The sequence below is a fragment of the Hydractinia symbiolongicarpus genome, chromosome 5 (genome assembly GCF_029227915.1).
Source record: "Hydractinia symbiolongicarpus strain clone_291-10 chromosome 5, HSymV2.1, whole genome shotgun sequence".
NCBI lineage: Eukaryota > Metazoa > Cnidaria > Hydrozoa > Anthoathecata > Hydractiniidae > Hydractinia > Hydractinia symbiolongicarpus.
The window spans coordinates 26,405,633-26,422,808 of NC_079879.1; the positions used below are offsets into that span (position 1 = coordinate 26,405,633).

Genomic DNA, 17,176 nt, shown 5'->3' on the forward strand with positions numbered 1-17,176 from the left:
AACTTATATTTGAAGAATAAAACATAGAGAAGTAATAATTATAGGGATAAAGGTATCTTTTTAAATTGCAAATTGCAAGCAGCATTGGGAATAACCACCCAGGCTCACTGCCCACAGGTACCTGGCACAAGTGGTTATGATTTAAGGTTTACTTTACCCTATTTCCAGACCAAGTCGTCAGCTTTAAAAATAATAAAGTAAATCAAAAATAATATAATAAATAAGAATAACACAACTAAATAAAAACAGGATTTAAATATTCACAATGTTTGCAAATTTTTCAAAATTTTCTTGTTTGTAGTCGTCCTAAGCATGTTAAGTTATATCTATAAAACTGTCGAGAAAACATGTCCACGATACTCGTCTGTTAGCTTTTGTAGGAAATAAGCTTACAATGTTCCCTATTTAGATAATTAAAATTTGCCTGAAGCAACTAAAAATACGCAGCAACAACAGTGCTAGGAACTGACGAAGTGAACACCAGCTCGTAAAATCTACCTAATAATAAATTTTATTAAGCAGGGCAAATCGAAATACTTCTGATTCAAATGATATAAACACCCATTAAAGAAAAACGGAATAAGAGAAGTCAATCATAAAAAACGATAGAATGTCAATTTTAAATTTACATTCATACAAAAATAGAAAGAATGCTGTCAACGTCATTCTTGCACGTTGCCGGTAAAATCTAACTTAAGCCAATTATGAAAATAGTGTTATACTAGTCGTTAATTTTTCGTGGATTTTTCCACGGGTTCGCCCGTCTATTTTATACCACACTGCGTGCGTCTCGCTACTTGCGCAGCTAAGCTACCATTTTATGTGAGAGACAGACAGACAGACGTGTACGGGTATTAATTTTCATAATAACATTATACCGAACAAAAAATCTTTATGCAGAAAGAAATATTATAATTACAATTTTTAGGTTGTAAAAATCTAGTCTCACGATGGTACAGCTCGATTTACCTGATAATAATTTTCGGTTAAATCAATGGCTGATTAGCACAAATTATACAGATTTGAAGGAGTCCGTGTCCTTTTCAAATGAATAATTTGAAAAAAGAATTTAAAAACAAATGAAATATTTTTTTAGCTATGTACAGTCTCAAACGATTATGGGAAAAGTTAACACGGTATCAGAACGAGGCCGGTCATCATGCCAGGAATGACGTCATTTAGTCCTGTTTTAATCCAATTAAAAAATAAATCTAACACATTTTAATTTAAACTTATAATTTTTACTTCTTTATATTTTTTGTGATCAAATAACAACCACATTATCGCTAAAAATATTAAAACAGCCATGCATATCATCGCTTCGGGAAAATATGAAGATGGCAACTTAACAGATAGCCCAGCAACCATATACGATAATTCAAACAATGCATTGCGAATCGCTTCTGTGACAGTTTGTATATTATCGGGAACAAATTTAGCCAACATCGATCTTGATATAATATGGAAGCCAGCTGTAGATGCCAGCGTCAGGATGCCATTTGAATATGTAACGACGTAGGCTAGGACTTGATTACTAGCTAACCATGGTAAAAACCCAAATACCCCTAGTGCTAATAACAGAGTCAATAACGTAAAGAGTAACAGATAAAAATCGTTTACTCGTTTTGAGATAAGGGTCAAGATGACGGCAGTTGGAATTGCACCACTTACAGTTGAAATTATATTAAACGTTGCCAGGTGTGTCTGTTTCCATGATAAATATTTAACGGCTTTGATTGGCTGGAGTAAGGTGATTGTTGCACGGGCAAACGAGGCGAAGAAGCAAAGGGAGTACAAAAACAAAATGTGGTTGCTCTGTAAGAGAACTTTGATTGCTTTGATGTATTTTTTATAGAACGATTCCTGCTCTTCTTCTTTTTTGTCTGATTCGCCAACTTCTTCTTCTTCTTCCTCTTCTCTTTCGTTTTCCATATTTTCCAGAAGTATAGTTTCACTTTCATGTTCTTTCAAATTATACTGTTTAGATACATTCTCAAGTGTGAAATAATTCAACACGAGTTGAAGAAAATACAGTATCGCCATGGTAATGCCTACCATATTTCCGATATTTAGTTTCCATGCTCCTATATCTGTATCTACCAAAGCAAACAGGTACGTCGTACATGGACCTGTTACCGAACCAATAGTAGAAAATATACCGAGAAACGATAAATTTTGCGTTAAATCGTTTGTTTCATACACTCGAGAAATTTCACCGACAGCAGCGACCATTCTAGCGGCAGCAGTACCGACTAATAATTGACCGAGTAATACCAAATATGGCGAATAATAAAGCACATATAATATGTTACCGACAATATTCACGACATTTGTGACCAAGCAAACTTCTCGAACATTTTTTGTCGAGTCAGCATAATAGCTTCCAAGTAAAGATGTTATTACACCAGAGCCACACAAGAAAGCCCAGGATAGACCATAAAATAAATCTGGTTCTTTAACTTTCATAGTATCCTTGAAATAGTAGTATTCCGTTGGGTAGTAAGCTGTCAGGGATAAACCAAATAAAAAAGCACCCAGACAATAGTTCATAAACATCCATGATCGACTTTTTTTCCACGAATCTTCATTTGTTTTCGATAATTTCATCCTGAGTTTTCTATGAATGTTTTTTTCATCCACAATTTTCTTCGTTTTGCTCCGGATCATATATATCAACACCTCATCACTAAATGTTAAATACCTCTGCTATTTTTCACTATATGCAATGGAAACAAAAACAGGCGTTTCAATATTAATCTTTTCTTTTGTGAAAATATCAGCTGGAAAAAAATATTTATTGCTTAGAAACGCGTATTTGAACCTCAAAATAACTAATAACAAAAGCATGTTAACTCAATTATTGAAAAGAATATCACTGCTTTTCCTTCTTTTCGATTCTTTTCTGTAGTATGATATGAATTTTTATATGGTTCCAAATTAAATCTTTGAGGAGGAGAGCATATTTTAACCGCCAGTACAATCAAAACGACATTAAAAACTTTTGTAACAATATTTTTTCATTTTGATGATATAAATGATATCATTAGTAGAATAGAAAAATTATTATGGCGTAAAACTTTTTTTTGGATTTCTTATGTCGCAGCTGGGCAGATATAAACTCTGATTAAGAGTTTTTTGTTTTCTTTGGGGAGAAGAAACTGAATAATGGTTTTTAGCTTTGTCTTTCATATCATTGGATTAATAAACAAGGAAATGAAATTAGGCACCTAAATTAATAATGATAATAATAAAAAACAAAAAAAAAATATCTTTTACTCTTAACCAACCCATGGAGGTATAAAACAACTTTTATACCTCCATGAACAACCTAGTACCCTGTTCGATTCGCATGCCACAAAATATAATAGATGAAAAAAATTAACCTTTAAACAGAGGAAGGACAAAGCCATTTGTATTCTTTTTATAACGTCTTTCTTCTTCTAATAAATATGTTATTATTTACAACTTTGTTTACAAGAACCTGGTCGAACATTAAAAATTAAAACGCATTCAGTTTAAATTCCCTCATAATTTAAAAGAACAAAATAAAGCGATTCCAGAATCACTAGAAACAAAATGTTTTCCTTCATTTTTACTAGTAGCTACGTATGTATCTTTTTACTACAAGAAACCTTAACATCATCCATAAATACTTCTTCTGATTCTGTACATGTTCATCATCATCCGTGACTATATTTTTCTTATTTTTCGGAGGAACACAAATAAAAACATTTAGAACTGAAAATATTCGAAATATAAGCACATCCAGCCTCAGTCGAAACTTAAAACTTTTTTAGATGAGATTCGTGCAACACAATAAAGAAAAATTAGAGATAAAAAAACAAAATATTACCTATGACAAATTTGATCGCATATTTCCCTCCCGCCAAATATAAGAACATTACAGTCAGCCGATAAGCATTAAATATTTAACTGCTAACACAAAGAAACTTTACCATGCAAATATGCCAAGCATATTTCTGTCAGCTCATAGAAACTTCCCACAAATCGATTAAAACGAATGTAAAACTTAATTAACTTTTTTATTATCAGCGGCTAGTAAAAGCTTTTGTGAGTTTAAGAGAAATTAAATACGTCACGTGCATGTAGCAAGGTTCGTGCAAAGCGTTTACGTCCAATTACGACAACGTAACGGGATACGGATGTAAAAAAAAGGACAGTAAAATCCCCAGTTGATAATACTGCGGTCACGTACATGCTAGAAAATAGAAATAGTTTCGTCCTCTTCTCTTTTTCTATCCTCTAACTACACGAAAACTTATAAGCAAGTCCAAAACACAGAAGTTTTGGTGGTGAAAAAAAAGATTTATTTTGAATTATATGCAATGTTTATTTTAATTTGTTTCTTTACAAAAAACTAGTTAAAATCCCGCGGGATTCCCCGGAAAATACTCTCATCGCTACTCGCGGCTACCACTTTTGGCTTAAAGACAGTTATCATATAGAGTTAGTAGAATTATTTAGTTTTCTCACTCACTCGAATAAATCTTTTAATTTCTGGAAGAACTTTCAAGCACCAGTTATGTCACTGATAATTCTAATTAAAATTTTAGGCTTTTTTTAAAGATTAGATAGCTTTTCTTTTAAGAATTCAGTTTCTTAGTACAACAAATTAACGTATTCAATTCCGAAATTCACAAACCATGCAATGCTTAAACCCATTATAAAATTAGAGAAAAAAAATTTTCATAATATATATTTTCCGGGTTCTCTTTTAAAGTTTAGTTAGAAATTCGACTTTTCTTCGTTTTCCAAGCACCCTTTCTTATTTCCAGGATTTTAGGCTCAATAGCAACCCTGCATCAACATAAGATATCAAGTTTAGATCGTTTTCCACATTCAACGGACAAACTTTGTAACACAAGAAATATGATGTATGATAATATTTTTTTATCCTCTCTTCAAAGGTCTGTCCAGTGACACAAATACTTTTTAAATAGCGAGTTTTAAAATTGCAGTTGCAAAAAAAAAATTGGGGTGAGAGCATATATTCTGGTCTACAAAATAGCATAATACGATTTAGCTCGAAAACCATCCTGATTTAGGCTATATAAGAACCTTATAAAACAATAAGAATTTGTTACTTTTTTAGTTTTACTTTTTTAGGTCTCTTTGGGGCTGAAACCGATTTTGCGTGCTAAAATGGAAATTAACGTTCACAAAAATGTGAATAAAGAATATCAATCGCCAAATCAAGTTCTTATAACTTCTTAGTTATAAAAAAAGGCCAAAAAAATCGGCTATAAAATTAGAAAAAAATTAAGAACATCTAGTTTTACAAATTAACGATACTCCATTCGCACTATATTTTTTCAGTAATAATATTAAAATATATTTACAATAATTCTTCCAAAAACATAAATAATTATATCGCCCTACTCACTAGAGCTTTCCAATATCTTATGAACCTTTAAAAAGTTGCAACAAAAATCAGGTTTGAATATCAGTTTGACTTTTCCTACCAACAAAACGAGATCACAGGTAATTATTATTTTCGAAATGATAGGCTATTGCACGGTTTATTTATAAGCATAATGTTTATAAGCATATTCAGGCTCAGATTTACTAAGAACACTAGCATATGCTAAGCATAATGACGACACTCAACTTTATTGATATGTCTTTTCTCAGAAGAATGCTATTGTTGTAAAACAAGATTTTTTGAAATACCATAAGCATATTTTTAATCTGAAAATAAAAGTTTGCTAAGCAAACCCAAACCTGTTTTTAAATTTATACATGCTTAAAAAACATTCACTTTCCCATTTTGCTTTATACCTTCTGACAGCGTTTTTGTACACCAGTCATGCATATAAACACAGTCATTCTTATATGTAATATCAATTAATAACAAACTGATTTCCACATTGTTTACACTTTTTAATAAACATAACATAAACTTTGTATATTTGAATATTTTTCTGTTTGTTATAAGTCAACTGTTATTTGATGCATTTGTCACTACAGTTATAAAGTTCGAGTTAACTAAAATATCAGTGATCATATTAGTTGGACTTTTCAGCGACGAAACTACCCAACCACTGTCACCATTTTTTTTTGCCACACTTTGTCACATCATGGTTCCTACTCTTGGGAATTTTCATTCGCAACTTGAGATGAAGACATAACGTATACTGTACCAGCTGGTAGTCCACTAGGTAACTGCTGGTAAATCTAGAGATTATAAAAAATCAAAAATAAAAAAAGCATAATAGCAAATGAATTCAAATTCTTGCGTAGTAATGGTTTAGTGGTGGAGCATTATGCTTCGGAAACAGTGGGTCCTGGCTTAAATCCTATTTTTATGGTAGTTGTAAAAGTCAAGTCTTCTGACAATTCAATTCCCTTAATAATGAGTTTGGTTGTGCTTCAGGTGGAGCTGGTTGGAGAGATTTCACTAGGAATAAGATAAGGCCCTCTCTCTGTAGAAGGTCCGGCCACAAATAGTGTGACCGTGCAGCAATTTTCCCAACACCGAATGTACAACAAAATGCCATCAACTTACTTGTGAGTAAGAGCTTTCTTGTTGTCTCGTTTCTGATCCATTGTTTTGTGATTCCGCTGAAGAAACTTGCTGTTGATGCTGTGATGTTTGTTGTTGTTGTTGAAGTTGCATAACTTGACTCAAATTAGATGCTCCTCCACTTTGCTGCAAAGCTGATTGTGGAATTCGAACATAATGTAATTGTTGACCAGATGCAGTAAACTAAAACAATTAGTCAAAATATGATTTATTGTCTTCATATTTCATAGCCACATCGAAATTGTTGAATTATTTTACAATTGCTATCTTGGTCTCCCTGTTATAAGAATTCTCCAACAGAAAAAAAAACCCGATTCCAAAAACAGGTGATCGCACAGGGAATTAATATTTCAAAAAGCAAATGGGATCACTGTGAGTTGCATGGCAAAATACCTGTCCACTAGGTTGCGAAACTGAGCTTGCTTGAACAAGTTGTTGTTCTGTATTGGATACATGTTGTGTTTCAGATGCTGACGGAGTAGCATCCTGAGCAGGTATTTGAATTATTTGAGTTTGTTGCGGTGCCTTAAATAAAAATAGCAACATATAATTGCCATATACACTGTAAATATCATGCAAATCATAAAGTAAGACCATACATACATTAGTCGCATTTGCAGTCAATGCTGCAATTTGATGGGCCTGCGCTGCAATTACGATTTGACCATTTGGTTGTTGAATAATTTGTGCACCTGGCGGAAGTTGGGTTATTTGAGGTGTTGAAGCTGTAGCTGGTTGTGACCCAGTCGCACCAGATTGTTGTTGAAGTTGGGAAAGTTGGAAGTAGTATTGGACCTGCTCTGGTGCCATTACATTCGGGGGTTGTCGAATAACTTCTTCCTGCAGAAAGAAGAACAGTTACAATTAAAACTGTCTGGTTGCAAAAGTAGTATTGCCATTTATGCTACTTTAAATTTAATCTATTGCTGGTCCATAAAAAAAGTAAAAATACATAAATATATGAAAAAGTCCTTCTAAACATACCTGGCGTTTAGCTGGTTTTAATTCATCTCTCGGCACAATATCGATAAGAAAATCAAACTGATCATATTTTGTGATAGCCATTGCAATATCGTTACGCTATGAAAACAAGTTAACAAAAGGTAGAAAAGGTTACCAACCACCAACTACAATTTTAATTGCATAGTAAAAAAAGCCAACCTGTAAAGTACGCCTTTTATTATCTTCTGTATGAATCCATGCTCGTAATGATAACTCACTAACAAAAATCTCTGCTGCTTTGGAAAACAAAATTGGTGCCTGTACAGAAAAAAAAAAAAGAAGTGGTTTATTGTAATGTAATCATTTTGTATCAAAGAATGAAATACTTTGATGACTAGTGCACATACTTCTGCACTGATCATTTTTACTTCACCATCTTGCTTCATTATTTTTTTAATTCTTGCCAGTGGCAATTCTTGAATGGGTTCATCTTTTCTACTTCCCTGAAAGAAGATATAAATAAACTCTAGCAATACACAATACCATTTGATTACTTTAATCAGAGAAACTTGCGTTAGTGAAACTTTTGCAAGGTGAAAAAACTCCAAATGTTTTTTGAATAAATTTTCAAGAATTAAAGAATGCAAAAAAAAATTGTGAGATAAACTTTTGCGAATAAAAATGTATTGATACTATTCCACGATATAAACTTATGTGAATAAAGAAATTTTGATATTCTTTTCGATATGTTATAGGAAACAAGGGGTTTAATGATATTAAAATATTAAGAAACGTTTGTTTTTACACATGCATATACCTACATTTTGCATTATAAATAAACTAAAACAAATAACATAAATACTGATTAGATAATACTTCTTTTATGGTAAAACCTTCTCTGATTAAAGTATTCAATTAACATATGCATGAAAACAAGTGCAAATTACACATTTGGTTTTCACTATTCAATTGAAATGTAATCAAAACTTCTTCTTGACAAAATACAGTCAAACAAGTTGATTTCCTATGACTGAAGAGCTGTTTTAACATCTACTATTGCTAATAGATGCGTAAAATGTAATAAACACCTACAGCTTTTTGGGTTTGAAGAGGTTTATTCCGGACATCATGCATAACTCTTGGCCAAAACGTTGCTAACAGCTGACCTGCTTCTGAGCTGGACTATTATAAAGAAGAAGCACATAAGTTAGGAACTGCATTTTGTTATATGAGAAAATAACAGCAAATGTTGTAATAAATAATTGTTATTGTATGCATATGGAACAAGATTTTTTTGACTTTTCAGATAGAAAAAAGTGAGCTAATTCATCATCACCATCATTATCATTGGAATAATGCAGCTTAAAGTCAATAAATTATAAAGCAAAGAGGAGTAGATTAAAGAGCTCCAGGAGTGAAAACTCTGGCAGAAAATTAATATTTATACACAAACCTGGTGAGCACCATATACAGCATCAGACATTCTGTGTTGTTGTAAAGTTGCCAATGAACTTTTCTTCTTGAAAAATAAATAAACAATAATTATATACAATAAATAACCTTTCATATTATGTGAAGTTCTATATTAAATTACAGTTTATAAATTAAATAAATGGTGGGAAGAATGAACTTAGTGCCATTCTGAGATACTTATGCCATCCAATTGATTAAAAAAATTTTTTTATGTCATAATCTTTTACAGATTTCAAATTTTTTGAAGCACAAAGGTGACATAAGTCTTTTTCTCTGTCTTCATTTTTTCATGAAGAGATGCTTACATTTTAAGCTCCTTTTATTAAAACCTAATAACTTCTGCATAGAAGAGTTTGCAGCATAAAGTCCTACAATCATAATAAATTACGAATAACTTAAAAACAAAAAAGATTGTTTTGATTTGATATTTTAAAGGTATATACTATATATGCACAAATAATGAAAAGGTCCAAATCTTAGCTTAATACCATTCTTTTTGTCAAGTTATGAGCATATAAAGTTTTGGATTATTTCAAAAACGTAAGGTCGCAACCAAGGTTAAGTGCTTACAAAATATACGTCCTCACTTTGGCCTGAAAAATATTGATTTTGGTTTATGCAGTTTATCAAGTATACTTTAAAGCTCATTTGAAATATAGTTAAAAAGTGGTCTAGGAAATAATTTTTAAGACATCTTTATTGGTTTTCAGAATAGAATTCACCTGAACTACTAACATCCATTAAAATTTTTAACACAAAACAAAAGATTTTCACAACATGTATGTCTTCTATGCAGAATATGTTCACGATTGCTAAAAAAATAAACATCGTAGGCTATCGTGGTTCGTGCGTAACATGAAATAAACATGAACCACGATGTTAACAAACTCTTTCACAGTACTGTGACCTAACGATCATGTTTCGTGTACTACAAGAACAAAAATTAAACATTACACCTTGGCTCCCACGATAGATAACTTCTATTGTTAAAGACCATATTAGATCATCAATTAAAACAAAAACCGACGACAAAATATTAAATTAACTCTTGTTGTTTTAATTTGCTGTCATAAAGCTAGCTACATAATAGATTTTAATCGTTCGTGAATCAAAATGGAATGTAAAAAACATTTCTATTGCCGCTTTTCGTTTAGAAACTTTTAAAATGTGATCTTAAAAACATTTCTTTTGCCGCTTTTCGTTTAGAAACTTTTAAAATGCGATCTTAAAAAACATTTCTATCGCCGCTTTTCGTTTAGAAACTTTTAAAATGCGATCTTAAAAAACATTTCTATAGCCGCTTTTCGTTTATAAACTTTTAAAATGCGATCTAAAAAACATTTCTATCGCGCAGACAAATTTAACTTTTCTAGACAATGATATTTTGTAAAAATACAATCACGTCCACGACGAAAAAGTATACACTAAGCAAAAACTACGAATATGCTTTTTTACCTTGATAAAACCTGAAACAAACAAATTAACTTTAATCAAAGGCTTTTTTGAAAAGAAGAAAAATTAAATTATACTGACTATAAAAATCTTGGAGCTCGCGAAAATAATCGTGGGGCACACGATCCTTCGTGGAGATAATATTAGTGTGGTGGCCATGATAGAATGTTTGTTATACATAAAGACCACGATTTTATCGTGGTTCGTGTGCACCACGCTTGTTACACGAACACGATGTTAACAAACATTTTCACAGTACTGTACCTAAATAGCCTAAGTGCTATAATTTATTTGTAATTTTACATATTACAAAATACAAAACTTGGCGAAAAAGGAAATAAAAGTCTCAAAAGCTCAACCTTTACATGAACAACCACCTATTAACTATCGGACTATTTGGTTAGAGGTATGTGATCGTGCAGGTTTGTTAAGGTGTGCAGTTAATCACACGTGCAAATCAATGCTATTTAATCCTTATCATTTATCCAAGACAAATTTTTAACTCTTCTGGTTGACTTTAATTAAATCTTCTTTTTTCAGGAAGCTTAAATAAATACATAAAGTCATATAAAGCTATATATATTTTTGATTTATTTTATGTCCAAAACAAGTTATCCTGGGTATTAATTTTGGTGGCGCTTAGATGGGGAGTCAGAGTATTAAATACTCATTTTAATGAGCATAGAATAATTTCTGTTGCTGTAGTTCTTTTGTCACAAATTGTAATTTGAAAATAGGGTCAGTCGGGTGACTCTAACACCAAATATTTGCCTAATTAGTGAAACTTTAAAGTCTAAAATCTTAAGAACAAATCAACAAATCAAAAAGAAAAAAATTAAAAATTAAGGATCCTTTGAAGTTCTTCTAATTTGCATTAAAATAACATTGTGTTATGTTTTTTTATTAGCATATCAACAATAAAAAGGTTAGAAATCCAAAAAAAAGACATTAATGAACTGCTTTGACCAGTAAAGAGAGAGGTAGCTAAAAGGGTACAGTCTGCTCTGGTTGATGGTTAGCTAGCTATCTAGCTGAATAAGCTAAGCCAGCTGAACAGCTATGGCTAGGAAAGCTTTATTTTAACCTGTTCAGGAGTTAACCAATCTAGTTCATGGTTTAAACAAAAGTTTAGATGTTGTGAAATATCACATATGCAGAACTGCGACTTTAAAATCAAATCAAAAGTGGTTTCTTACTGTTTGAATTGAATTCTCAGAATTATTTGGCGTTCAATGTGGTTGGTTCTTCGCGAAGCCTACAAGTTCATTTGGTTGGCTCCCATTTTAAAGTACAATAGATTAACGTGGTCACTCGCCTTATAACAATGAATGTTGAATTAATAAGAATAAACCTTAGCATGTGTGGCCAATTCTAATTAGTTTTAATTCGTTGTTCCGAAATAAACGGATTATTCCTTAAATTGGGAAGCACTTCATGGAAGGATCCATTTAGTCTGTGAATATGTCGTATCCGACATTGTCGTATTCTTCCAACGACATCCGACACACGACGTTAAGCAATTTATCAACGTCGTAATGTTGTTAATTCATAATACTGCCTAGTATACATACTAGTGCCTAGCATAATATCTTTGTAATATACAGTAATACAGTGTAGTACATAGTAATATCCCGTATTTTACACTGTATTACTTTGTAGTATATTCAGAAATACACTGTAATACCTTGTAGTATTCGGTAATATACTGTAATGCCTTGTAGTATTCGGTAATACACTGTAATACCTTGTAGTATTCAGTAATACACTGTAATACCTTGTAGTATTCAGTAATATACTGTAATGCCTTGTAGTATTCGGTAATACACTGTAATACCTTGTAGTATTCAGTAATACACTGTAATACCTTGTAGTATTCGGTAATACACTGTAATACCTTGTAGTATTCGGTAATACACTGTAATACCTTGTAGTATTCGGTAATACACTGTAATACCTTGTAGTATTCGGTAATACACTGTAATACCTTGTAGTATTCAGTAATACACTGTAATACCTTGTAGTATTCAGTAATACACTGTAATACCTTGTAGTATTCGGTAATATACTGTAATGCCTTGTAGTATTCGGTAATACACTGTAATACCTTGTAGTATTCAGTAATACACTGTAATACTTTGTAGTATTCAGTAATACTTTGTAGTATTTAGTAATACACTGTAATACCTTGTAGTATTCAGTAATATACTGTAATGCCTTGTAGTATTCGGTAATACACTGTAATACCTTGTAGTATTCGGTAATACACTGTAATACCTTGTAGTATTCAGTAATACACTGTAATACCTTGTAGTATTCGGTAATACACTGTAATACCTTGTAGTATTCGGTAATACACTGTAATACCTTGTAGTATTCGGTAATACACTGTAATACCTTGTAGTATTCAGTAATACACTGTAATACCTTGTAGTATTCGGTAATACACTGTAATACCTTGTAGTATTCAGTAATACACTGTAATACCTTGTAGTATTCGGTAATATACTGTAATACCTTGTAGTATTCAGTAATACACTGTAGTACTTAGTAATATACTGTAATATTGTGTAGTATTCAGTAATACACTGTAATACCTTGTAGTATTTAGTAATACACTGTAATACCTTGTAGTATTCAGTAATACACTGTAATACTCTGTAGTATTCAGTAATACACTGTAATACTTTGTAGTATTCAGTAATACACTGTAATACCTTGTAGTATTCGGTAATACACTGTAATACCTTGTAGTACACTGTAATACATTGTAATATTCGGTAGTATACTGTAATACCTTGTAGTATTTAGTAATACACTGTAATACCTTGTAGTATTCAGTAATACACTGTAATACTTTGTAGTATTCAGTAATACACTGTAATACTTTGTAGTATTCAGTAATACACTGTAATACCTTGTAGTATTCAGTAATACACTGTAATACCTTGTAGTACACTGTAATACCTTGTAATATTCGGTAGTATACTGTAATACTTTGTAGTATTCAGTAATACACTGTAATACCTTGTAGTATTCGGTAATACACTGTAATACCTTGTAGTACACTGTAATACCTTGTAATATTCGGTAGTATACTGTAATACCTTGTAGTATTTAGTAATACACTGTAATACCTTGTAGTATTCAGTAATACACTGTAATACTTTGTAGTATTCAGTAATACACTGTAATACTTTGTAGTATTCAGTAATACACTGTAATACCTTGTAGTATTCGGTAATACACTGTAAAACCTTGTAGTACACTGTAATACCTTGTAATATTCGGTAGTATACTGTAATACCTTGTAGTATTTAGAAATACACTGTAATACCTTGTAGTATTCAGTAATACACTGTAATACTTTGTAGTATTCAGTAATATACTGTAATACTTTGTAGTATTCAGTAATACACTGTAATACCTTGTAGTATTCAGTAATACACTGTAATACCTTGTAGTATTCAGTAATACACTGTAATACTTTGTAGTATTCAGTAATACACTGTAGTACTTAGTAATATACTGTAATATTTTGTAGTATTTAGTAATACACTGTAATACTTAGTAATATACTGTAATACCTTGTAGTATTCGGTAATACACTGTAATACTTTGTAGTATTCAGTAATACACTGTAGTACTTAGTAATATACTGTAATATTTTGTAGTATTCAGTAATACACTGTAATACCTTGTAGTATTCGGTAATACACTGTAGTACTTGTAACATCTAACTGTAATATTTTGTAGTATTTGGTAATACACTGTAATACTTAGTAATATACTGTAATACATGTAATAGATCTTTGACGGTTGCGCAAAGCATTCTGGGTATTTTTTCTTCCCAGCGTGGGCTGGTTCACATATCACATGGAACGTTGGCTGCAGATACAGATATAGATACAGATACAGATAATCTTTTCTGGGAATGAAAGTTTACAAAAATTGAACTGAATAAATACAAGGAAGTATTAACAAACTATCACAACCAGCAGGGGACCTCTCAAAACAGCCCGAAGGCCAGTTAAAAGATGCGAGTAGGACCCTATGCAAAAAAATTTGTACAAACTTCAATACTGCAAGAGCTCTGATTGCTCATGAGCAAAAAGTAAAAGTAAAAGCCACTGCTGAATATACAATTTGCTTCTGCGTAACATGCGAAAAGACATTTGAATCAGACGATGCGCTGACTTGGAATGTTTGGAAGGGTAAGTCGGTTTAAAATAAATGAAACAAATACCCTTATTTGGTTGGTTCGTTTCTTATGTAATTTCGAATGTTTTTTTTTCCTTCGAAATTCGAACTGTATATTCTAATTTAAGTAGTTGTGGAGGGAAATTTGTCATTGGTATTCTATCATGTGCAAAATTTGATTATTGCTAAGACGAGAATAGAATCCAGGTAATAAAATGGCTACTGACTGGTTTTGATCCTGCCCTGTAAAATACAAAGCCATTTGTCAGACCTTGGAGCATGTGCAATAACTTTGACCTCCAGGAGGAGAAAATCCCTCTGACAACTACAACAAAAAAGCTTAAAAAATGTTCCTTTAAAACAAAACTTTGGCTGCGAGAAAGAGTAAAGCTAAGTCTGTAACCTTAAATTTTGATAAAGTTGGATTTAAAAGCAATCCAGTGCAATTCCCTAGAGACAAAATTAGGGGCCTTCAAAAAAATTTTTGGTCCCCGTTAGCGGGATATCGCCGCTAAGATTTGGACCCCCCTCTTTTAGCAGATTTCTGTCCGTGAAATACATACATTTGGATAAATCTTAGAAGGCTCAGGGGCGTGTTTTGTAGATAAAAGTTATCGGAATTGATGACATGAGACATTATACTCGCGAACGAAGAATTTTCAGGCCACAAACAAATTTTTGAAATTTCTCAATCGTTCGCGGATTCTTTTTTCAAACTTGAACCCCCCTCCCTCCCTTAGCTCCAATATCCCGCTAACAGGGCCCCAAAAAATTTTTGAAGGCCCCTTAGGGCTCAATTAGGAAACTCTGATTGTATTTCGGCCACAAGAACACAAATATTGCCCTCAACTGTTACTGACACAACTTCAGCTGCCATTCTCCTTTCGGTTTTGCTGTAATGGCAATGTTGATGCTTTGCGCACTTTTTTCCCTTTATTCCGCCTACCCATCCTGTGCCCAAAAGGGACGTGGAAATAATTAAGAAGTGCTAGTATGTTAACTTTGACCTGCTTCTTCTCCTATGCTTAATGCTCTTTTAGCCTTGTGTATTTCGATGGATGATATAGGTGAGTATGACCTGAATGTAAAAACAGTGGCAGTGGTCACAATGTCTCCCTTATAAGAATGACCACAAATAAGTCACACATAAGGGTTAAGTCCTGGTGTGTTGTCTTTTTTCTGCATCTTTGCAAGGAAATGATTACATACAACACTTTGTAACTTAGTTTGCCAATCAATATAAGTTTTTTTGCTGTCTACGCATTTGACCAACTCCATTGCTTGCACATGGCTAGTGATCCAGCACGTTGGTTAATGCATAGATGACCTTTTACAGTACATGCATAGTGCCTCATTGCTTCCTTCAACATCATCCTCGCAATCCCTCTTCATCTCGCGTCCAGGACCATGACCTGTTTTTTTTCGTTTCAAGAAAGGGCATTTTGCGTTCACCTCTCCAAATCGGTTGAACAAAGGTTTGTAAATTAGTTGAAATGGGATGTAATAACTAAAACAGGTAACTACCAGTCTCCACAGAACCAGCAGTCCCTGTAGAACGACCAGAAAACCAACAGCGAACCAGCAGTATCATCACAGAACCACCAATGAATAAATAGTTCCAATATTAAACTTCCACACCAAAGTGAGCGCAACGAAGCTAATTAAATACATAACAGTCGAAGACCCTACTTTCCACTGGCTATTTCGTGTCCCTCGTACACAAACTAACGGTCCTCGTGCAGGTGAATTTTAAAAATGACTCTCAAAGTGTTATAAACTTCATTCTCCGTAAAAAAAATAATCACAATACAAAAAGTCGATCTTTTGTTATTCATTTCATAAAAATTCACGATTTGAATCAGCAAGAAAAGTGTTGTTTTGCTGGAGGTAACATATGTATTTTAGACGCTCGTTAAAAAAAGATGGTCGTCATATTACCGAGTTCTATGTTCTAGCTATTGTTGTTATCATGGTAATCATTAGCATTCCTGATTGAAATTATTGAAAAAGATTGAAATGTTGATTTGTTATTTATTGCGTTGAAGAGTAAATTGCAAGGAAACAGAATGTCTTGATTTTTTAATCCCAGAACGGTATAATTTGGATAATATTTCACTAATATAGTGTATACTGTGAATAGATCTGTATTCTTTATTATGGCATAAAGTCATACATCTAAACCTAAAAGATATAATGAACATAATGACAATCTTGCCACTACATTCTCTCTCAATAAAACAAAATCATAAAGTATGTTCAAGAAAAGAAAGTGCAAGACGCAGGAACACAATGTAAGAATGCTTTTAAAGTGTCATTTGGCATACTGTTATATTTGTTTTAATTAACCAAAACTTAACGGTATTTCAACTGTTCTCTACCGGATAGTATACGTAGCAGGTTTTCAGCTGAAGCAGTGCCTTTCGTAAGACAGTCAGCAATCTGATCACTTGATTTCGTAAGAATGAGTTCCCCCATTTCTCCTTTTTCGACCATCTCACGAAGTGCACAAATATCAATATACAATCGTTTATCTTCTATGACGTTGGTATTTTTGACTGCTTCCGCAAG

The 17,176-nt window shown here is 32.5% G+C and overlaps 2 protein-coding genes across 4 annotated transcripts; both read right to left on the reverse strand.

Moving 5' to 3' along the window:
• Positions 1 to 1,219: 1,219 nt before the first annotated feature.
• On the reverse strand, positions 1,220 to 3,963 carry LOC130645719 (uncharacterized). The gene is made up of 2 exons (XM_057451800.1): positions 3,854 to 3,963; positions 1,220 to 2,686 (listed from the first exon to the last, which is right to left on the reverse strand). Exon 2 carries the CDS (start codon positions 2,665 to 2,667, stop codon positions 1,222 to 1,224), a length of 1,446 nt encoding a protein of 481 aa, XP_057307783.1. The 5' UTR covers positions 2,668 to 2,686; positions 3,854 to 3,963; the 3' UTR covers positions 1,220 to 1,221.
• A 1,331-nt stretch (positions 3,964 to 5,294) lies between these two features.
• Positions 5,295 to 11,725, reverse strand: LOC130645721 (nuclear transcription factor Y subunit gamma-like). 3 transcript variants are annotated; one of them, XM_057451805.1, is made up of 10 exons: positions 11,608 to 11,725; positions 8,940 to 9,005; positions 8,579 to 8,668; positions 7,894 to 7,989; positions 7,706 to 7,804; positions 7,529 to 7,624; positions 7,148 to 7,384; positions 6,938 to 7,069; positions 6,527 to 6,727; positions 5,295 to 6,195 (listed from the first exon to the last, which is right to left on the reverse strand). In XM_057451805.1, exons 2-10 carry the CDS (start codon positions 8,967 to 8,969, stop codon positions 6,106 to 6,108), a joined length of 1,071 nt encoding a protein of 356 aa, XP_057307788.1. In that variant the 5' UTR covers positions 8,970 to 9,005; positions 11,608 to 11,725; the 3' UTR covers positions 5,295 to 6,105. The 3 variants fall into 3 exon arrangements, with proteins under 3 accessions (XP_057307788.1, XP_057307789.1, XP_057307787.1); XM_057451806.1 differs by having other exon boundaries at positions 8,940 to 9,002; positions 11,608 to 11,684; XM_057451804.1 differs by lacking the exon at positions 11,608 to 11,725 and having other exon boundaries at positions 8,940 to 9,110.
• Positions 11,726 to 17,176: the final 5,451 nt, after the last annotated feature.